General features: G+C 39.7%; 1 protein-coding gene and 1 long non-coding RNA gene across 5 annotated transcripts; one reads left to right on the forward strand and one right to left on the reverse strand.

Annotated features, from left to right (window-relative positions):
* Positions 1-694: 694 nt before the first annotated feature.
* LOC116322056 (DENN domain-containing protein 4C-like) lies at positions 695-4,950 on the forward strand. 4 transcript variants are annotated; one of them, XM_039604987.1, is made up of 8 exons: positions 695-1,056; positions 1,337-1,436; positions 1,526-1,636; positions 1,739-1,876; positions 2,431-2,548; positions 2,762-2,918; positions 3,046-3,110; positions 3,230-4,950. In XM_039604987.1, exons 3-8 carry the CDS (start codon positions 1,532-1,534, stop codon positions 3,364-3,366), a joined length of 720 nt encoding a protein of 239 aa, XP_039460921.1. In that variant the 5' UTR covers positions 695-1,056; positions 1,337-1,436; positions 1,526-1,531; the 3' UTR covers positions 3,367-4,950. The 4 variants fall into 4 exon arrangements, with proteins under 4 accessions (XP_039460921.1, XP_039460926.1, XP_039460929.1 ...); XM_039604992.1 differs by lacking the exon at positions 1,337-1,436; XM_039604995.1 differs by lacking the exon at positions 1,337-1,436 and having other exon boundaries at positions 695-866.
* Positions 4,951-7,941: 2,991 nt separating this feature from the next.
* On the reverse strand, positions 7,942-8,533 carry LOC120435665. The gene is made up of 3 exons (XR_005609812.1): positions 8,490-8,533; positions 8,156-8,251; positions 7,942-8,039 (listed from the first exon to the last, which is right to left on the reverse strand). It is a non-coding gene; the product is annotated as an uncharacterized LOC120435665 (long non-coding RNA).
* Between the last annotated feature and the right edge of the window lie 14,842 nt (positions 8,534-23,375).

Below are 23,375 nucleotides of genomic sequence, written 5' to 3' on the forward strand. Positions count from 1 at the left end.
TCCTTTTATATTTACATGTACATATATTGTATCTCTATATTTATCTATTTATCTTAAATCTTATCGATCAGTATCTCTCTTTCTACACTCATTTTATATAAGTGCTTGATGTCGGCTGTATATTTGCTACTATGACAACTCAATTTCCCTGTGAGATTAATAAAATCTGGGATTCTGATTCTGACAATGCAGCAAACAAACTCTCCTCACTCACAGCCCTACTACAGTTATTCAGGGCCTGTGGAATCTCCAGATGGATCAAGAGTGTTTTCTTGAAGACAGTTGCCTGTACATTATTGGAGAGTAAGACATGTACATGGAAAGTTATGCATAATGTGGATTATACATAACATAGAAATACACATGGAACATGTCAGATTCATAAAGGTCCTCCAGTCTACCCCTGTATCAGCACAACAAACTGTTACTCCCTCGTGACAATTACAAACTCATGATGTGGAGCCAAAAAAGCGCCATGAATACTTATCTGGATGTGCTCTTCATCAAACAATGTCTTGTAAAACACTGCTACCCAGTGGTGACATAAAAGAAGCTGAAAATTCTGAGTACAGTTAGCTCTTTTAACATTAGTTCAAATTTTGTGGTTGATCACTGTGAAGTCCAGGTGTATCATTCCGCCAAGCAACACGGACAGCTCTAGAATAACCTCATTACTTCTGCTCCGCTGAGTGCATGGATATCTTCATTAAAAGTGCTGCGGCGTCAGATGCGCGGCCGTGGAGAACAGTCTGGAGATGGCGCCAAGGCGGACAAAAACACAAGAAGCGTGCAGAGTAAAGAAGAGCTGAGCCGGGAAATGCGACGCACCAAGCTGGCTCTATTCATCCAACAGTTTGAGAAAGAAGGTGAGGTGGAGCCTCGCTGCAGCCGCACACACGTAAAGCCATCCATCTTTCCTTAGAGCGCAGGAACGCGTAAATGAGCTGGAGGCCAAAATGGAGAACACGCTGGCCACAGTGGAAAAAATATTCAAAGTGGAGCTGATGAAGATGCCTCCTTCTCTTCAAAACACCCTCATAGGGGATTTAATAAGCGGTGAGTCCTCCGTGATTTTTATTATTTTGAGCGTCTTACATGAACAACAACTACCGACTGTTTTCTCTTGAAGAGGAATTCTTATCCAGTAAGGTGAGTTGGGTTTCTGGTTATAATCTGCTGTCTAGAATTTTTTTTTTTTTTTTTTTTTTTTTTTAAATATTCATATTATGTCGTACTTGAACATTTTGAAGAATGGTTTGGTGAGATACCGCAGCCCCTCAAAAGCATACTCAGCAAAAAAGGTGAAATTAAACTACATTGTTTTCCTTTTGTCCAGATAATTTAACAGTTTATTGTGCCATGGTTAAAAACACAAAACTGAATTTCTCTAAGACGTCTCCACCACTAGCCTTCCCTGCAGTTTGCAGGAAGTGTCGGTCAGTGCCTCCTTTCTCTTCCAAGCTATCACTGACAGTAATGCTTTTATCCGCATGGAGTCAATAAGTGGAATTCTGTGTGTTTTCAGGACGGCATGGGGACAAAGCGGCCAAATCCCAAACCAGTGTCTGTGCCGTACCTCAGCCCCTTGGTACTGCGCAAGGAGCTGGAAACGTTGCTGGAGAATGAGGGAGATCAGGTATAAATATAAAGATATTCTCTCATGATTTGATGTATATAGCAAGTGTCAGCCAGCAGATTCAAGATCCTTTAAGTTTCACTTTGTGGTTTATCTGTCCAGGTGATCTACACCCACAAGTTCCTCAGCCAGCACCCAATCATTTTCTGGAACCTGGTGTGGTATTTCCGCCGCCTGGACCTGCCCTCTCACCTGCCCGGTCTCATCCTCACTTCTGAACACTGCAACAACGGAGTGCAGGTTAGACATAACGTCTGGTTAAATGCAATTTTCTCTTCTAAGTTTTTCAATCTCAAGGTATACATTACTGTCCACAGGAACTTGTAGGAAGAACTAGGAATTTTTATACCAGAGTCTAAATTAGTTTCAGAACGTTGGGGGATGGAATATTTCAGCTATTTCACAAAAGCTGATAAAGTTTTCTTACTATACTGTGTGCTGCTTATTTACTGTTTGTAAAGACAAAGAAGACCAAAAAAAAGTCAGAATCGCTCTCATCTTCCTATTCCGTGCTGTCATAAGAAAACTGTGGCATCGTCCGTCATTGGGGTATAGAGTAGAGGACTATGTCTAAATGAAGCCCTAAGAAATCGTTTTATGAAACTGACCCACACATAAAAGATGAAATGCTGTGACTGTAATAGACTGAAGCCAGCAGTGATGTGCACACCACATATAAGAAGGCTTCAGTCATCTAGACCCAACACAGCAAACTCATTCCTTTACAGAGGATATCCTGTTAATTAGCGAGCACCAAGTAAGCTGTGCTATAATGTCATGGTTTATTCTTGCAGCTGCCTCTGACGTCACTGCCACAGGACAGTAAGCAGGTGTACGTACAGCTCCTGTGGGACAACATCAACCTGCACCAAGAACCCGGAGAACCACTTTACCTGCTCTGGAGGACCTTTTGTAAGTGTAAAGACAGACATTATCAGTCATTGTCCATCAGTACAGTGTCAAGTGTAGAACCTGTATTTGAAAATTGAATTGTGAGCTTTCAGATTATTGGGATGAGCTATACTGCATAATCACCACTTCTGAGCAGAACAGATCAGAGTGGAGGATCTTTGCTAAAAGAAGATTTCAGCAGACTCTCTGATGCTTTGGTGTTTGTGCTCCCAGTGGAGAAGAGGGGAACTCTGGGGCCAACAGACCACCAGGAGGTCCGCACTCTCCTCAACACCATTGTTCGCAACATCCAGACCAACGACGTCTACGGGCCGATCAACCTGCTGATCCGAGAGATCAAACGGCGTCCAGAAGGGGTCAAACGACAGAGGTCAGTTCTGCTCCTCCTTCTCTACTCACTGTTTCATATTTAGTCTTTCTTTAAGCTCTTAGTTGTGATTTTTGCTGCAGTGCATTAGAAAAGTGTCTGATGCCTGGTGTGTGTGAATGTCTCCCAGGAGCGTCTATAGAGAAATACTGTTTCTGTCACTGGTGGCTTTGGGACAGGAGAACATCGACGTAGGTGAGTGAGATTAACTAGTGACATCAGCTGTGACCTATAGTGAACTGTAAGAGTTTGAAGGTGATGAAAAGCGATGACGTGAAACGTTCCTAAGTCATATCTGCGTCATCATCACGCAGAGGCCTTCGACAGAGAGTACCACAACGCATACAACCAGCTGAGTGCGGAGCAGCGCAAGTCTCTGCACTGCATCGATCGCCCGCCTACTCCCAGCGTCCAGTGGTGCCTTAAATGTTTTGGAGCACCTTTCATCTGAACTGATCCTCTCAGCAGCAGAGACACAAACTCTTACTGTTCCTGCTTCAACTTTGGGGAACAGGGAGACTTTCGAACATCTCCAGCTGGATGAACATGGTACTGCTTCTTCCGTTTGCCTCGGAAGATGACGTTGGCCGTTTCATGTTTCTTTGCTTTGCTTTAAAGAGGTTTTCCAAGCAGCTGCCTAAAAGTGGAACTGTTGTTGTAAACTTCCTGGAAAGCTGTAATGAATCTCTTCAGACTAGTTGAGTTGCTTTTCCTTACAGAAGCTGTATAAAGCGATTGATCACTGTACAGAATATCTGTGTGTGTGCATGTCAGCAGCCTTGCTCGTAGCCTTTTGCCTCCTTGGCTTAAATCTGTCGTAGCTATACTCGTATCAGCTCGGTGTGAAACAGTGTACAGACTCTGACTCTAACTTTGTGCACTTTCTGAAGAAGAGTAAGTAAATCAAGTTCACCTGACTTTTTGTACAGTTTAAGGAAATCTCAGTCGAGGTTGCATTTTTGTCAACAGCCCTGGTTGTTGTGATCAGAGTCTTAATGAATGTTCACATGTACAGGCTCACACTGGGGCTCTGTGTAGCTTTGTGTTGGAGCATCACATTTAAATGGGAGAGGACTGAGGCTATGGACAATCACTAATTATCAATCACTAAAATAGATTCATAACATTCCAGATGCCCTGTACTCAAAGCAGGTCTCACAGGAGTATTGATCTCTGTGATAACACATGTGACAGCAGCTGTTTGGAAAGTAGAGATCATGAAAAACAGAGACATCAATCTGAAGCATGAAGGTGCCACACCACTGATTCCCACAGATTAAAACAACAGAGAAACACAGACAGCAGAGGTTTCCTGGCTTCAGTCTTTTTTAAAGCTGCATTTTTAACAGTAACATACTGTATTTGTTCAGCTAACATGTCTTATTCTGATCATAACTCAGAGCTGTGACTCTCATTCTCTACTCTAGCACAGAGTGAACCACGACGGTTCAGACAGCATCTCTTTTATGGTTTACATAAAAGTGCAGAGGACTCTTGATGAGTGCTGAAACTGTGTCAGGACAGAAGGCCTGTGATATTTGACATTCCACTAAAAACAGTGAAACAGGCGGGAAAACAGCAAAGTGCTGCGATGAATTGTTGGGTAAAGATGGACCTGTGTGTTGACTTGAGTGTGAGTGTGGCGCTGTACTTGTACAGATGAGAAAATGTGTTGTAAAATATTCCATTTGCACTGCATAGATTAGAACCTGCTCTTAACCAACATCAGAATATTAACAATTTACACCATTTTTCATCCAGAAAAAAAAATCTCAATTATTTATTTTTGTATTGTTGACATTTGGATGCAGCTGCTGTGCTAACTTAGAGTTTTTATAACTAGCTGCCCCCGTTTTCCCTTTGAATCCGTGTTAGGGGACTCCAGCCGGTGTTGACTTAGTAAATCTCCTCTTGGTGGAGGATGTACAGAAAAGTTTTTTAAAGATAGCAGGTGAAATGTTCTCTTACCGTCCTGTGGAAAGGAAATGAATGTCTACACATAAGTGCGCTGCAATAAATGAGTTTGTGAACTGATTGAAAATGAAATTTGTCCTTTTTTCATCTTTGAGTTAAGAAGAGTTTATATTTATTGCCAGTTTTAAACATCTGCCTTTGTAACATAGCTGTAGCTCATTTCTGTTTTCATGGAAGTAGATGTGATCTTAGTGGGGGGGGGGGAAGTTATACTCGTGTCAATTTATCTATGTTAACTTATTCAGTTTGTCATCCACTGCCAGGAATTTGTTTCTCCCAAAAGATGTATCTATCTAATCTTAGAGTCGCAGGTGCCTGGAGTCTATCCTGTCATAGGGCGAAAGACGAGGTGTACCCTGGACTGAAACTTTGAAAATAAGCTATTCCTCTGCAGATGATCTGTTAGCTGTTTGACAACTACTCCTTCAAGATTTTTTGAAATAAAAGAAGGGTGGAGATTGTCTTATAATTGGCTAAGACTACTGGGTCAAGAGATGGTTTTTTTAAATAAAGGTTTAACTACTGCCAGCTTGAAGGGCTGTGGTACATAGCTGATTATTAGAGATTGAAGCATTAATTAATGGTAGGATGAAGGATGAAGAAGGATGAAGATGGGTACAGTGGGGTCATAAAGGACACGGTCAGCAACAATACTGAGGTAGGCTTTGGTGCTTAAACAATACTCGGCACTAAAAAGTGTGCCAAGAAATTATCCCCACAGCGTTACACCACCAGTAGCCAGAACAGCACAACATGTTGCAGCAGAAATTGAGACTCATCAGACCAGACGCATTTTGTTCAACCTTCTATTGTCCAATTATGGTGAGCCTGTGTGAATTGTAGCCTCAGTTTCTTGTTATTATGTGACAGGAGTAGCACCAGCTGTGGGCTTCTGCTGCTGCTGTAGCCCATGTGCTTTAACGTTTGCTGTGTTGTGAGTTAAGAGATGCTCTCACGCATTTTTCACTAATAGCTATCAATAGCTGTCAATAATAGTGAGCGCTAAAGGTGACAGGAATGAATTTGCAAAAGATAGCAGTACTTCAGCTAAAACAAAACTGTAGACATGGAGTTCCTGATTGTTCTCTTTCGTTTAACGTAAACGTCACAAATGTATTTGCAGTCAACGATAAGTTATTTTCCTTCTTTTACTCCTCTCTTTTTGAGAGTCAGAAGACAAGCAGAAATTAGAGCGGAGTTTGGTCTCACTGAGTCAGTTTGGCTGAGTGGAGTAAAAGCACTTTATCACGACGGCCTACCGCCCAAAAGATAGCTTATTGTTCGTCACAGATGCGCACTGATGATGATGCACAGTATCCAGAACAATCCGCACCGGATCTTTGATGGATACAATTTTGAGATCTCCCCTTAAACAGACAAGATCTGGACCCCGAAAAAATTCCAAATCCCAATACTGATACATGAAATATAGATGTCATGTCCTAATGCTTAATCATTTCTCTTTGATGTTACCAGTTGTAAAATTTTTTACATGCTTCTGAACCTTTGATACCTTAAAATAAACAATGAACAATAAAACAAACATTTATCGAATATGCAATATTTTATTACAAATCTGAGCTTCGTGTTTAAAGTCATATTACGCAGTATAACTGCACTGAAAAAAATGTTTTGTTCAATTTACTCAAATTTTTTATGACAAGTGGTTGCACGAAATAAATTTGTTTGAATCCAGAAATATTTTTTAAGTACACTGAATTTAATTTAAGCGAGTTAAACCAACATATATTTTTAAGCTACTTTAACTTAACTGTTGTGGATACAACTTAGTCAAATATTATTAGTAATTCCAACTAAGGTCGTGTTAAGTGCACGAGAATAATTTGTTTCCTTTAAACTTATGTCCCAAAGTTATATTCAAATCAATCAAATTGTTAATTTCTCTCTATTTCAATTAAGTAAATTTTACTTAAAAAAAAATATTGCTTACCATGATTTGTAGTTCTTTTAATAACTTCAATAATGAAAACTACAAAATTCTTTCACATCTTTTATTAATGCAAAATTTGTTGCAAACAGAATAAGAATCCACATCTCTAAGGAAAATTGCTGTAATTTGTATAATACAAATTACAAAACTTTTGCCTATGAACTAATAGCTTTAAAAAGCTCCATTTAAACAAAACAGAAACAACAGACAAGAGAAATGTTAACCAATGTTTCTCTTCCTCTAAAAAAGAAAAAACTGCTTACATAAAAGAATAAAACACTGCCAGCAGTATAAAGTATCACAATTAGAAACTGATGCATCCACAAACTAACCAAAGTTTCAGACTTGCTGTTCTGCGATCCACATTTAGAAATTGCATTTTAATAAGGTAATTAGACTTAAAACTAAACTTGTGTTTTCCTTACTGCTTATTGACCACTGTCTTTCCATTCTAGTCCTTCCTTGAGGATTCTGAATGTTTTACATGTTTTCTGACCTAACATACTCGCTTCAAAACAATTAATAGTCTTTAAAGTGTTACCAGTGTGCTGCAGTGTGGTAATCATGCATATGTTTTGTTTTTTGTTTTTTTAAATCGGGTGAGTTAACACTGATTATATGCAGGGCAGCAGCTATCAAGGACCAGAATAAAGAAAAATTGCTTCGGTAAACTGAATAATTACAAAGTTGCTCTTCAAGCTACTCAAATGTACCAAACGTGAAACATTCATTATTGAAAGTTAAAATGTTCAATCAAAACATAACACAGAACGTGAGAACGAATGATGGTTATACAAGAGTTTCACTCCTATTCACAAGAACACCAGTCATTGGTAATTTACATAACAGCATTCTCTTGATGTGTGGTTTTAGAAATCTTCCTATCCAGTAGCAATTTTGTTCTTCAGCCCAAGGACTTTGGGGGAGAGCTTTTCCCCATCCAATCCCATCAACACTTTCTGAATGAATTCATAATAGTGCCTCAATTCCTTGGGGTAGGCTAGGTTTAGTGCATAGATTACTCCAAGCATCAATGCACAAGCTTGGGCCGGAGATCCAATGTTGTCTATGACTATCTTCCCTTCAACAAATATTCCAGTGTCATCATAATATCCATTTTGTCCATCCTCCTTGTTGATGACATAAATGCCCATGGTGTGCTTCTTCAGGTCTCTCTGGATGTCATCTCCTTCAATGTCCTAAACATTTAATAAAAAGGTAAAAGAAAAACAATTAACTCTACAATTAAATTCCAATCTAGTCGTTTGTGTGTGTGTATGTAGATGACTTGCTTACAATGACTTAAATGACTTACCAAGTACTCCCGAATAAGGCTTCCGTCCTCTTCACCAAGGTAGAGGCAAAGTGCCCTGAGAACTGCTTCCCTTTTCACTTTAACATCACTTTCAGCCTGTTTAAAGAGAGTAGCTGATTAAACCAATTTGGAAAAAAAAACAAACAATGTCTGACATTCGCAATAAGTAAATTTTATCATAATGTCAGTTCAAACATAGTAAATAAAATTTATATATGAAATTTCAAAATTTAGATTGCTTGGCTGGTCACCTAAAATGGCTTATTTGACTCACCAGTGACCTGCCACTTAAGACAAAAGAAATCCAAATAGAATTTGCAATATTCAGATTTACCTCTTGCATGATCTGCAAGTGGTGGGCAAGTTTCTGCCCAGAAACACCACCCTTCTTCTGGAAAACTGTCATCAGCTGAGGTGTAATTCTGTCTAACTGTGCCGCGAAGGTCGTCTCCAGTTGAAGTGTTGTAATACGCTGGAATTCAGCATTTACCTGTATCACACACACACAGAAAAAAAGAAGACTGGTGCTTAATCATTGGTATGATTATTTTGTTATTTCTTCATTAAATGCTACAATGCAATTGCCATCACTTCATAAAGCATGATTAGCATATGGGTTAGTATACAGTGCATGAAGGATGTTACTACTGTTAATCAAAGAAGAAATGAATGGCATCAGTCCATTTAACGGGTTTAAAGGGTTTTAAAAAGCAGATATTTGTCTGTTTCAGGTGGTTGGCAACACATTTTCCTGTGCTCTTTGTCCGCTGGTGGGAGTGTCTCACCTGTGAGGTCAGCGGGGCAGAACTCTGCCGTCAGCAACAGAGAGCAGAGAAAATTTAGAGGTGCAACTAAAAACATGCTTGCCATGTAAGCCCTAAACATCTCTGAAATTGCTCTGCAAAACTGGATAAAACTATGACTGTCACTACTCTAAGCTGCTGATAGTCACACAGTGTACATTTACTATAGTATCTAGTGTATCATATGGTACCCCAATTGGAAGGCTCTCATTTTCTACTTTCTGAAACCTTTTTAATTTACACCAACAATTTAGCTGTAACAGAACTGAGAAACTAACATTACCCATGTGTGACCATAGACTATAAATATGTGTGATACCTGCTGTTAAATCTCATCTGTGGTTGTACTTCAGAAGTCCTGTGGGTACCGTAAAGACTCATGTATGCACACAAACCTCAATTTTTTTGCTCTCTGATCCTCTTTCTCTTGGCTGTTTCCTTCAGGGATCACCACAGTGAATGATCCACCTCCATGTAACCCTATGCTCTGCATCCTCTTAACTCACACCAACTAAATTCCTGTTTTTCTTCATAAGGGGGAGAAAATCTGCCAGAAAAGGAACACAAATACAAAAATTTTAAATGAGGACTTTAGAAAGACAAACAATTACCGTTTCCAAGCCATTAGTGCATTACTTCATGATACTCCTTTGTAACAAAACAAATCTTACTTCTGCCTCTGTACAAACTACAGATGGCACGATACCACTTTTTTATGTCCGATACCGATATCATAAATTTGATTATCTGCCGATGCCGATATGAATCCGATAGTGTATTTTATAATAAATAAAACTGTTTTTTATAAATATTTTGCTGCATTTTGTATAAGTTCATACTCAGTTTAAAAAAAACAAAACATTAAAGCTATTATGTTATACCTGTATGCAAAAAATACACTGCACCCAAAATATTTTATACTTCAGCAATACTCATCAACCTAAAAAACTGACACCATCCTCCTTATTCAGGTATTCTAAACAGTACATAGAAATATTAAACAACCTAACTAATAGGGCTGCCAACTCCCAGCAAAAATATTAGGAAACCACCCCCCACCCTCTGCCTCATAATGCTTAATTGACGTAATCTACTTTAATGCACAGAAATCAATTATTTTTCTACAATAATTAGATTCAACATTTTTCTTCAATACAGTTGCAGACAGCACAGATGGTACCTTCCCAAAGGAAAAAGTGCTATATGTACTACTATTACTAGGGTATATATTAGACTTAATATTTACTACATACAGTAATGGATTTCTATACATTTAACCAGATCACCAGTTTGGTTGTAAGATTTAGATAATTATTTATTAAAAGCTAGACATTTTAAATGAGAATGAGAAAGAAAATTATTTCTTTGTACCCCCCTTTCCCTGTTAATGCCCTACCTGGCCCCCTGGCAAAACTTTGCTAGATCCGCCCCTGCACAGTTACCAGCTGTCAGCTACTTAGAAAAGGATCCTGGTGTTATTTGTCTCTCAGAAACAGCTCATAACTTCCCTTCAACTCATTCATGTCACCTAAAATGTAAACCTGTTTCTTCATTACCTGTTCAGCTCTGATGATTCAGTAAAAACATCTCCTGGTTTCACCTTCATGTTTCCTTCTCACCACATATCCAAACTGATATCATGACCAGCAGCTATTACGGCTGTGGCTCCAGAAAACACAAGCGGATACTAGAAAGTAATATTAAAAAAAATTCTAGCAACAGCTTATCAAGCTTAAACGTGCTGCTGTTGTTTATCTGCCGTTTTCCTCTTTCTAGCGCAAACTGGGCGATTAACAAACGAGAGACGGGACTAGCGACAGAAAAGCCGATCAGCTGATAATTGATCAGTTTCATGATTGAAGTAGTAACAGGAGAGGGAGGGGGGAGAATGAGGGAAGAAGTTTTAGCTGTTCAGCGTGAAGACACCGAATAACTCCAGCTTTGTGTCTTTTTTCATTCTAGCTGAAGTACGAAACAAATCGCTTCCTTTCCCCCTCAATACAAAACTCCGACAGCCAGTCCAGCTGTGGCTCCATACATCGGTTGTTAAGCTCAACATGGAAATACTATGCAAACATACAGAGATGAACTTACACACTTGCTTTACTTCTCTGTGTTAGTTTTCTCTGAGATTAAATGCAGCAGTTTGGAAGCACGTAGCGAGGCTTCAAATGCTAAACCAGACCGCTGACAGGTCTCGCACTCAACAGCTCTATCACGTGAAGCAACTTCTTTTCTGAGTTAATTTCAGTCCTGACAAACATCACTCTCAGTGCCTTTTGATCTCACATTTTTGGCAACCACTGAGTTATTCTCCTCCACAGTTTACAACCATTATTTGTTTCTGCACAAAAGACGTTGTGCAACGCCAATCCTACTTATTTATTTCCTACTGCACCCCTGACTGTGCAGGTGTGTTCAGAAGCCCCCTCCCCCGCCCGACTATTCCTTAATGCCAATGTTGTGGCGGGAGGGACGATTTTACAGCTAACTACAACAGAGAAATTGCCTCGTTCCATAATTTGTTAGTACAAAGTGTGCCACCAGAACTAAGCTAAAACCATATGACATTTTAACGTAGCAGTTTTCATCAATACAATTACTCTTTTAATAGAGCAGTAGCTAATAGAGCACATAGCTAGCCATAGCTGGACTGGCCATCGGGCATACCGGGCATTTGCCCGGTGGGCCGCTGGCGATTTTTTGTTTTTATGGGCTGATGGATTTTTTTTAGTGATGGGTCCTGCAACACTGACGCACCGACACATGTATCAAGCTCACAGAGCGAAGCCTGTATCGGTGCGTGCGTCGCTTTAAGAAAAAGTCACGTGATCGATACAGCTGCTGTATCGCTCATTGCCAACGCGCCAAACTGTGTTTAAAAAGTACCGCATCCGCATCTGTCAACGGAATGAGTCGCCACAAAAAACAAAAACAAAAAAAAACACGAAATTACTCTCGCAAAGATTAAAAAACAAACAAACAAACAAAAAAAAATACACATCTCTCCATAACAAAATGGAGCCCGAAAGAAAAAGAAATGTTTCTGCTGCGCGGGATCATTTTGATCTTTTAACTGCAAATAAGGTAATAGTTTGTCTGTCTTTGTTTCAGTGTAATCTATCAGAATAGGAAAAACAGCAATGTGACCTGCAGTGTAAATTATTTCATTTTATGCAGGTTAAATGTCGCATCTGTTCTGCGGCGCTTTCTTACACAAACAAAAGCACCTCCTCAGTGTTACAGAGGCATTACAGAGCCAAACATGAAAATCAGGAGACAAACACACCGAGAACGAACACAGGTCGGCCTATATAGACACTGAACAGCTTTATCATACTTTTTTTTTTTTTTTAATTAATATGTGTTTTATTATTTTGAAAACAAGCATCTAGGAAGACTATTCTGGACCAGGCAGTCCTGAATTTTATTATAAGGGACTGCCAACCCCTTAGTATTGTGGAGAGTGTCGGAGAGAAACATTCCAAGATCAGAGGATCCTTTAACGTACTGGGGGAATAGGAAGACATCTTATCTGAACCTTTTCCACCTGGCTTTACAGTTTTTGTGTACCCCAGCTTCATCTGTGCCTGTGAGTTTCCCAAAGCTGGGGAAATGGTGTCAAAAAAATGCAACAGACTGAATGCAAAAACACTGGATAAACTTATTTTTCTGAATAGAATTTTATAATAAACTCTGAGTCAAATGGGTAATATTACATTCACAATACTTTCATTTTAATTTTCACTTAGTGTCATTCACAATATATTTTAAAGATGTCTACAATATTTGAAACGTAAAAGATATAAAATGATTTCATGGAAAGTACAATACCTTACAGTGTACAAGTATAACTAGGTCATTGAATCAGTGTCTGCTGTGAGTCTCAAGTAAGTTGCCTGCAATGATATTTAAGGTCCAGCAGGTGTCAGTATGGAGCAAAACAGCAACACTGTGTCGACACAGTAACGATACAGTTTGGGGAATGTGCTGAAACGCTTCATGAGGCCTCATCTACCCATCACTATTTTTTTAAATTTTTTTTTTAGGAAGGGTATATATAATGAAAGGTTTTGGATTGGCCAATTGGTCATGATCGACTCTGGGCTGGACCAATTACAGCCGAGGAGGCCGGATGCACCCTCCCCCTTGTTTAGCAATCTTATAGACGAACTAAAGAAAATGGAGAACAAAAAAAAGGAAAGGAGGTGTTTATGAAAATATCACTAAATCTGTCATTTATTAATTTTAATATTAATTAATGATCATGTCTCACCTCTAGTGTTCTTGGTCTTAATTTAAGGTTTTTCCTATTGCGATTGACAGATCACGTGACTTTCGCGCATTGCATGCCGGGAACTCGAGGCAAAACAATCCAAGTACCGCATCAAATGCAAGCATTTGCAGCACCGCAAAACGTTCATTCTCCGGTTCCAATACCTTCTTGGTTTTTCTTTGCCGCACAAAAAAGGAATGTACAAAACTAAGGAGAATAATGCCGGTCCGTACAAAGACAGACTCGACGAAAAGGCAAAGAAAAGATACGAGGAAAAAATCAAAGGAGTGAAAGGGTCAGACCCTTATGAGCACACAGAGTGGACAAAAGACGTTAGCGTGCTGCCCAACTTTCACCACGCTCAGATTTATAATTATATGGTTCTTGGAGTGAGTGCATACACTCATGAAGTTTATAGTAACTTCAGGTCACTGCAACAAGCCCAGGTACAGTTTACCGACGGATGGGTACAGGACCTTGAAATGCACTGTGTAGAACGAAAGACCATCATACAAACAAAGGTAAGTTTACCAGTCTCACAAATCGTCGTCATAAATACACATTCGTTAACCGTTTATTAATATAACCTTTGAGCTCAACGGTAATTAATTAGTAGTGGAAATAATTTCTGGTACGCATTACAGAAATGTAGCAGTGACAATAATATTGTATGCTGTAATCGCACTGGACAATTAGTGACACAAAACAACTGTTTTATCCTGTGAGTAAAAGTATATGTTTTTGTCAATGTACCGTGGTAATAACAGAAGCGAAACGCAATATTGTGTCAGGACAATTCACTATTTATGCAAAATAAATAAAGGAGCATAGCGCAACAATTTCTGTTCAGCACCAGACTTGCTTGTAACCTATATCACCAATTATGTAAAGAAAAATGACATATTAACTACTACAAAACACTGACCTTTGTGGGAATGCTTGGAGCAGACTAACATGTGAGCTTACTTCAGAAACATGGCTTAAAAAATTTCTCTTCAACGACGTAATCCGATAAAAAAAACCGATCTCTTTACCCGTCGGCTTCCCGTGGCTGTCATGCGACCGGCTATTGCAGTTAATAATACAACAGCTTCTTGCCATATTTTGTGTTTCTTTTTATCGCTGTGTAACTGAGTTCAATTGAAAGCCTGCGTGCGCTAGTACCTCTTGCCTCAAGTTCCCATAATCCTTTGCGGTTTTACCCCTGAATGACGTCACATTTTCAATCTCTATCCTGGTGGGCCGGTCTCTAGTCAAAATGCCCGGGCCGATTTTTTGTCCCAGTCCAGCCCTGATACACGTGTGTCTAAGAACAGGAAAAGATGCGAAAAGACAGAGATGGTGGGTGAGAGGAGGATATAGCCAAGCTGATATCTATTATGGACAACAGCTTGGCTAACAGGTTGTCTTTTATGAGCCTGCAAAGGTCCTGAGCAGCTCTGTTGCGGACGAAGGTCTATTCCAGGTCCTTCATCAGCAGCCAGACTGTAGAATACGCACACATGTAACAGACACATGCGAAATTATATTCGTGTGTGGTTGTAGCTGTTTTATTTGTACATGATTTATTTGTTTCCATTTTTTCTAATATATTTGTAATTCACTGTTTCTCGCTGACCCTTTTGCAGCTACAACATGTCAGTTTCCACAGTGGGTGATATTAAGTCTGTGACTGTGACTGAAGAACTCTTCGATTTCTGAATCTCAAACATCAACGTGTCTGAAGTAAACGGGGCTTTGCAGCTTTTTAGGAGTGTATTCATCTTGGGACATTATAAAGTTTTGTGCATTGTGTAGATATTTTCCCACTAACACTGCAAACTTGTAAGGAACCAACACTAATCAGAATACACAAAATTTAAGGGTAATTAATTCATTAATTTAAGATTTCCTCCTCCAGGTAACAGTATTTTCAATAAATAAAAATCAAGAAGCTCGATAACAGAATAAGAACAGAAGAGCAGCATCTCAAACTATTTTACTTCTTTCTGTTTTTGTTTTTTGCTTTTTAAAAAGAAGTCAAATAGTTTTAAACAGGCGACTGATGTTGAGGTTAGCGCTATGAGCTTTCCCTACATGTCGATCTTTTCTTTCATAGACCAGTGTGTTATGTTATGTATGAAGCAGATAAATAAGCAAGAAATCCTATTAAGACCCGCTACAGTGCAGAAGCTTGTGGAATTTGGTGACAATATTTAAACACAATGACTGCAAACCCGCAGTTTTTGACGATAGAGGAGAAAAACAAGTGCGGAAAAACCCTGCCCCCACACTTGTTTGCTTCTTGCCTTTTCCCCCAAGCTCCTTAGACTTTTGCTTCTTCAGACACACACAGACAGAGAGAGACTGGCTGCTTTGCTCAGTCAGATCATAGGAGATATAAAACAAGTTCATGACACAGTGCACTGGCTGCAGGTTTTGTCAGACATTGGCACAGAAACAGAAAGAAGCCTCTTTCTATGAAGCTTTGTCCACAATTCACAACTTATTGTTGATCTTTGGTGCTTTTTTAATTTTAAAAACTATACAGTGAACATGGGTTTAATAGTGCTCTGCGCTAGAGGGTTAATTATTCTGAGAACTATACATCTAACTTCCATTATTTTTCCCTATATTAGAAGTAAACTTTCATATTTTTGACGTTTGTTTTAATCGTCTTTTGGCGCAGATGCGCATTAAAGTTGGAAAAGGTGACAAAAAAGAACATTTTATTACTGGAGACTTCTCCAGTGTCTAGAGCAAAAATTGGTGCATGGATTAATAAAATGAAAGATAACTGATGTGCGTTTTTTTTAAAAATAATATTCATTTATTTATTTATGGGATTCAAAAACAAATACAAAGATATAAACTCCAACATTCAGTCTGTCCATGTCATATTGAGGTAAGGCGGCTGCTTTCTCCATGTAAGCTCAGGCACTGACGGTCTCGGTCACACACTGCTATGCCTGTAGTCCCCATTCTGGATAACCGTCTGGATGATCGCCGTCAGGACTCTCCGGAAGAATATGACAGCAAGCCTCTGTGTCCCTCTGTACAGCATGGCAACCAGCCCGTCAGTCCGGTCGTAGTAGAGATGCAAGTGAAAGGAGCGCAGCTGCAGGACACACAGCTGTGCCCGAGCGGCTCCTTCACCGTCTTCATCCATTACTGCTTCAAACCTGACAGAAGGAGAACAAATCACAGATGAGTCAAAGATCACATAAAACTTATCAGCAATGAACGCTGGTAAGGTCATAACAATCCAGAAGTATGAAGAGGCTGAGAGTCCGACGACCTAATGTTTGTCCGTGTTCTAGTCCGAGTCCAATGATCAGTTATCTGTATCGAAATAACAACACTGAAATAACTTCAAAGAAAACATCCCAAGGCTTGTATGAGCGAAGGTTTACGTGTGAGAGCAGGAGCAGGAGCAAACATTTTAGTTTCAAACATTATGTTTGAAACTAAAATGCGGTCTTTACTGCAACTGAGCTTATTTGTTTAGTTTAAATTTTGGTTTTAAATTTGGATAAATCCGTTAACGCAATCATTATGAACAAGTTTTGTTTAAAATACAAACACTGCCTTCAAGTGTTTGTATTTTAAATCCAAAGTCTGTAAGTCTTACCTTTATTAACAAGGCTGAAGAAAATGATCCTTTATCCTCCCTTATTATCCTCAGGCGATGTAAGAAGTGGAGTGTGCCGCTCTTCTGCCGCCGGTGTAGTTATACACCAATTATACACAAAAGACATTGCCCTGATGGAGGGCGGGTGTCAGAGGGCACACCTATTCTGTGTGCGTTCCTACACTAGTGTCAGATCTCCTACCTACTTACCGAGCTCCGCTGTGTCAGACCTTGGAGCCACCTGTGGTGACCAATCGGAGAAGGGCTCGCTCTGGGCTTTTTTTTTTTTATGACTGTATCATAAATACACACGTGACTCAGAACAGGAAAACTGCGTTTCTCAGCTTCTACTTCACGGCCTAAGACTGCATAGAAATAGTGTATGACAGAAAAGATGTCAAATATATGCGCATATACCCTTGGCTAACCTGAGTGAGACTGAGTGAATAACGAACCAGTGTGAGGGAGGCCATAAAGAGAAACATATAAAGATGAGTGCTCAGAGAGAGGGTAGTCTGTGGTTCTATATTCATTCTTCTTTCACATTCTGGTTTAGATTTATAATCCAGCCCGTTTCACTGCAGTGTATCCTTGAAATGAAGGATCAGAATATGATCTTCTTCAGTTAATAAAAGGAAGTGAGTTAAGGATCAAATGTACCGGTTTAACATTGCTCCTAATTTTGGTTGACTGTTGCTTGTTAGCTGCTCCAAGTTGTCAGTTTTACTCGTTTAAAAGCACTGCAGTGTTTTCTTGGACGCCTCTTCATTGTTGTTACTTCAACACAACTGTGTGAGCATTATTATGATCATATAATGATCATTATTCTATGCACATATAAAAGTCAGTCTGGGATAATAGCCTACTTATCAACTATCACGGAATCTTGCAGTTTCTGATTATTTTATTTGTTTACACGCGTAATCAAAATCGTTTAGATTATCAGGTTAAATGAAGAAGGTTTGTGGAACAGTTAAAACAGGAAAAACAGGACTGCTTTTCTCTCTACACCTATGTCTCTCTTTCTGGCATAGGCGTTCCATCTGTGACGTGTATCCCGCCTGACAGGGACAAGTCGACGTAACTAAGCAGGGGAACATAACTGCGCATAACTGATTTGTGTGTTGGTGCATCAGCAGCAGATTCTTCTTCTTCTTTCACATTCTGGTGGAGATTTATAATCCAGCCTGTTTCACTGCAGTGCGTCCTTCAGAGAAGGATCAGGATATAATTATCTTCTTCAATTAACAAAGGTAAGTAACTTGAGGATGAAATATACCGGTTCCTAATTTTGGTTGACTTTTGCCCGTTAGCTGCTCCAAGTTGCGTCAGTTTTACTCGACTTATGTGACATATGATTTGTTTTTCCTTCTGACAGACTTGAAGCAGCAATGGATGCACACGGTGAAGGTGCCATTCCGTTGTACGTCCTGCCTGTGGGTTTGCGGTTTCGTCTCCATCTCATCTACGACCAGGCTGACGGACTGGCTGTGATCCTTTACGGTGACAGAGGGAGGCTTGCTGCGATATTCCTCGAGGGAATGATGATGGAGTTCCTCAGGAACTGGATTCACAGGCCCGAGTGACCAAGACCATCAGTGACCCGGGCCTGCGGGGCCTTCAGCATCCAACAGTGCCTTCACAGATTAAACATTGTTGATGTTGTTTACAAACCAAAAATAAATTCATTTTTAAAAAGTTATCTTTCCCTGTTATTATTTCATACATTCGTCAAAGGTCGCCAGTCTGTTTGTTCTCTCGGTTAGATTTTCATGTATGTGCTGATGTAAGCTGCATCTATTAGTTTTTAAACACAGTGAGTGGGGGATGGGGAAGCCAGGTGCGAATGACCAAAATAACCAAATTTAATAATACAGTAATATTATAAAAATAATATTGATAATCGATAAAATAATTCTAAATAATTCTCTCCCAATAAATTGGTTTAAGCTTTGAACATCGACGTATAACAACAGTCCATTATAGAAAACATTGTAAGACATCCATATATGTTTGTAAAATATATGTGTACAAGGAAATATGCACATACATATACAAAAGTGTACACATTCACACACAAGCACACATACCGTGAACATAAGATGTGTGTATACGTATACACATGCATACAGAGTCATTCTCAAACAATGTCCCTAATTTTGGTTTATCCGTTAGCTGCTCCAAGTTGCGTCAGTTTTACTCTTTTAAAAATGTTTCCTTGGACGCTTTTATATAATTGTTACTTCAACATAAAGAACTGCGTGAGCATTATTGGGATCATATAATGATCTTTATTCTATGTGCATATTCAATTTCAATTCAATTCAATTCAATTTTATTTATATAGCGCCAAATCACAACAAAAGTCGCCTCAAGGCGCTTTATATTGTACAGTAGATAGCACAATAATAAATACAGAGAAAACCCAACAATCATATGACCCCTATGAGCAAGCACTTTGGCGACAGTGGGAAGGAAAAACTCCCTTTTAACAGGAAGAAACCTCCAGCAGAACCAGGCTCAGGGAGGGGCGGCCATCTGCTGCGATATAAAAGTCTGTCTGGCATATTAAGCTTCTTATCAACTTTCATGGAATCTTACAGTTTCTGATTATTTTATTTATTAACAGGCCAAATCTGAATATTTCAGATTATTATATTAAATGAAGAATATCTTTATTTATTTATTTTTAGGATTGTGCGGGTCGCAAAATGAGTTTAACTCTGAGTTGACTGTTAGTGGTATAAATAAGTAGGCGAAAAAACACATGAGGTTGAGAGCTCAGTGAAAAGAATAGAGTTAGAGAGGGGAAGGGGGGAGAGCAAAGAATATGTGGACAAAAAGAAGAATAAGAATCTGCTGCTGATGTGCAAACAGGAAAAGCGGGAATGCTACTCTCGCTGACAGCGGTCTTACAGCACCTGTAACATTGGGACCCGCCTATAGGCGAACTTAGCGAACTATGAAACTTGGCCTGTGATAGGCGAACTTGGCAAAACATGAAAGATAGAAAAAGGAATCACACACAGAGATAAGCGCATTCCTGTTTTGTGTATCTGTACATCAGTAGCAGGTTCTTCTTCGTCTTTCACATCCTGGTGGAGATTTATAATCCAGAGAACCACTTTACCTGCTCTGGAGGACCTTTTGTAAGTGTGAAGACAGACATTATCAGTCATTGTCCATCAGTACAGTGTCAAGTGTAGAACCTGTATTTGCAAATTGAATTGTGAGCTTTCAAATGATTAGGATGCACTATATTGCATAATCACCACTGGGGGCGCCAGAATTTAGCCTTTAAACCTCAAGCAAACACATTTTAGTTCACATTAGGAAAGAAGGTATGTATTGATTTAAAAAGTATAAAAACTGAATAAATCAGTCAGATGGAGTTTTGTGAATGTAAAGTAAAGATTGAAAGGACATAGGACCATACGTGTATCTACTAAACATCTCAAGTTTGAACCTCTGTGACCTTGACCTTGAGGTCAGAGGTCAGATTTTCAGAAAATATTGTGAATGCGATAACTTGGGAACGAGATGATGTGGGATTTTGAGATGAATACCATGTGCATGTACTATTAGGTTGAGGGGTATTTTTTGAAACTGTCACTGCTGAGCAGAACAGATCAGAGTGGAGGCTCTTTGCTAAAAGAATATTTCAGCAGACTCTCTGATGTTTTGGTGTTTGTGCTCCCAGTGGAGAAGAGGGGAACTCTGGGGCCAACAGACCACCAGGAGATCCGCACTCTCCTCAACACCATTGTTCGCAACATCCAGACCAACGACGTCTACGGGCCGATCAACCTGCTGATCCGAGAGATCAAACGGCGTCCAGAAGGGGGTCAAACGACAGAGGTCAGTTCTGCTCCTCCATCTATACTCACTGTTTCATATTTAGTCTTTCTTTCAGCTCTTAGTTGTGATTTTTGCTGCAGTGCATTAGAAAAGTGTCTGATGCCTGGTGTGTGTGAATGTCTCCCAGGAGCGTCTATAGAGAAATACTGTTTCTGTCACTGGTGGCTTTGGGACGGGAGAACATCGACGTAGGTGAGTGAGATTAACTAGTGACATCAGCTGTGACCTATAGTGAACTGTAAGAGTTTGAAGGTGATGAAAAGCGATGACGTGAAACGTTCCTAACTCATATCTGTGTCGCCCGCCTACTCCCAGCGTCCAGTGGTGCCTTAAATGTTTTGGAGCACCTTTCATCTGAACTGGTCCTCTCAGCAGCAGAGACACAAACTCTTACTGTTCCTGCTTCAACTTTGGGGAACAGGGAGACTTTCGGACACCTCCAGCTGGACGAACATGGTACTGCTTCCTCCGTTTGCCTCGGAAGATGACGTTGGCTGTTTCATGTTTCTTTGCTTTGCTTTAAAGAGGTTTTCCAAGCAGCTGCCTAAAAGTGGAACTGTTGTTGTAAACTTCCTGGAAAGCTGTAATGAATCTCTTCAGACTAGATGAGTTGCTTTTCCTTACAGAAGCTGTATAAAGCGATTGATCACTGTACAGAATATCTGTGTGTGTGCATGTCAGCAGCCTTGCTCGTAGCCTTTTGCCTCCTTGGCTTAAATCTGTCGTAGCTATACTCGTATCAGCTCGGTGTGAGACAGTGTGCAGACTCTGACTCTAACTTTGTGCACTTTCTGAAGAAGAGTAAGTAAATCAAGTTCACCTGACTTTTTGTACAGTTTAAGGAAATCTCAGTCGAGGTTGCATTTTTGTCAAGAGCCCTGGTTGTTGTGATCAGAGTCTTAATGAATGTTCACATGTACAGGCTCACACTGGGGCTCTGTGTAGCTTTGTGTTGGAGCATCACATTTAAATGGGAGAGGACTGAGGCTGTGGACAATCACTAATTATCAATCACTAAAATAGATTCATAACATTCCAGATGCCCTGTGCTCAAAGCAGGTCTCACAGGAGTATTGATCTCTGTGATAACACATGTGACAGCAGCTGTTTGGAAAGTAGAGATCATGAAAAACAGAGACATCAACCTGAAGCATAAAGGTGCCACACCACAGATTAAAAACATCAGAGGAACACAGACAGCAGAGGTTTCCTGGCTTCAGTCTTTTTTAAAGCTGCATTTTTAACAGTAACATACTGTATTTGTTCAGCTAACATGTCTTATTCTGATCATAACTCAGAGCTGTAACTCTCATTCTCTACTCTAGCACAGAGTGAACCACGACCGTTCAGACAGGATCTCTTTTATGGTTTACATAAAAGTGCAGAGGGCTCTTGATGAGCGCTGAAACTGTGTCAGGACAGAAGGCCTGTGATATTTGACATTCCACTAAAAACAGTGAAACAGGCGGGAAAACAGCAAAGTGCTGCGATGAACTGTTGGGTAAAGATGGACCTGTGTGTTGACTTGAGTGTGAGTGTGGCGCTGTACTTGTACAGATGAGAAAATGTGTTGTAAAATATTCCATTTGCACTGCATAGATTAGAACCTGCTCTTAACCCACATCAGAATATTAACAATTTACACCATTTTTCATCCAGGAAAAAAAATCTCAATTATTTATTTTTGTATTGTTGACATTTGGATTGCAGCTGCTGTGCTAACTTAGAGTTTTTATAACTAGCTGCCCCCGTTTTCCCTTTGAATCCGTGTTAGGGGACTCCAGCCGGTGTTGACTTAGTAAATCTCCTCTTGGTGGAGGATGTACAGAAAAGGTTTTTAAAGATAGCAGGTGAAATGTTCTCTTACCGTCCTGTGGAAAGGAAATGAATGTCTAAGTGCGCTGCAATAAATGAGTTTGTGAACTGACTGAAAATGAAATTTGTCCTTTTTTGTCTTTGTGTTAAGAAGAATTTGTATTTATTGTTAGTTTTAAACATCTGCCTTTGTAACATAGTTGTAGCTCATTTCTGTTTTCATGGAAGTAGATGTGATCTTAGTGGGGAGAAAAAGTTATACTTGTGTCAATTTATCTATGGTAACTTATTCAGTTTGTCATCCACTGCCAGCAAATCCTGTTTCTCCCAAAAGATGTAGAGTCGCAGGTGCCTGGAGTCTGTCCTGTCATAGGGAGAAAGATGAGGTATACCCTGGACTGAAACTTTGAAAATAAGTTAATCCTCTGCAGATGATCTGTTAGCTGTTTGACAACTACTGTGTTGTGAGTTAAGAGATGCTCTCACGCATTTCTCACTAATAGCTATCAATAGCTGTCAATAACAGTGAGCGCTAAAGGTGACAGGAATGAATTTGCAAAAGATAGCAGTACTTCAGCTAAGTCTTATCAAAACTGTAAGACCAGGAATTTCCTTTTGTTCTTTTTCGTTTAACGTAAACGTAACAAGTGTATTTGCAGTCAACAGTAAGTTATTTTCCTTCATTTACTCCTCTTTCTTTTTGTGAGTCAGAAGACAAGCAGAAATTAGCGCCTACCGCCTGAGAGATTTCTTATTGTTCGTCACAGATGCGCACTGATGATGATGCACAGTATCCAGAACAATCCGCACCGGATCTTTGATGGATGCAATTTTGAGATCTCCCCTTAAACAGACAAG

This window comes from Oreochromis aureus, linkage group 3 (genome assembly GCF_013358895.1).
Source record: "Oreochromis aureus strain Israel breed Guangdong linkage group 3, ZZ_aureus, whole genome shotgun sequence".
Taxonomy (NCBI): Eukaryota; Metazoa; Chordata; class Actinopteri; order Cichliformes; family Cichlidae; genus Oreochromis; species Oreochromis aureus.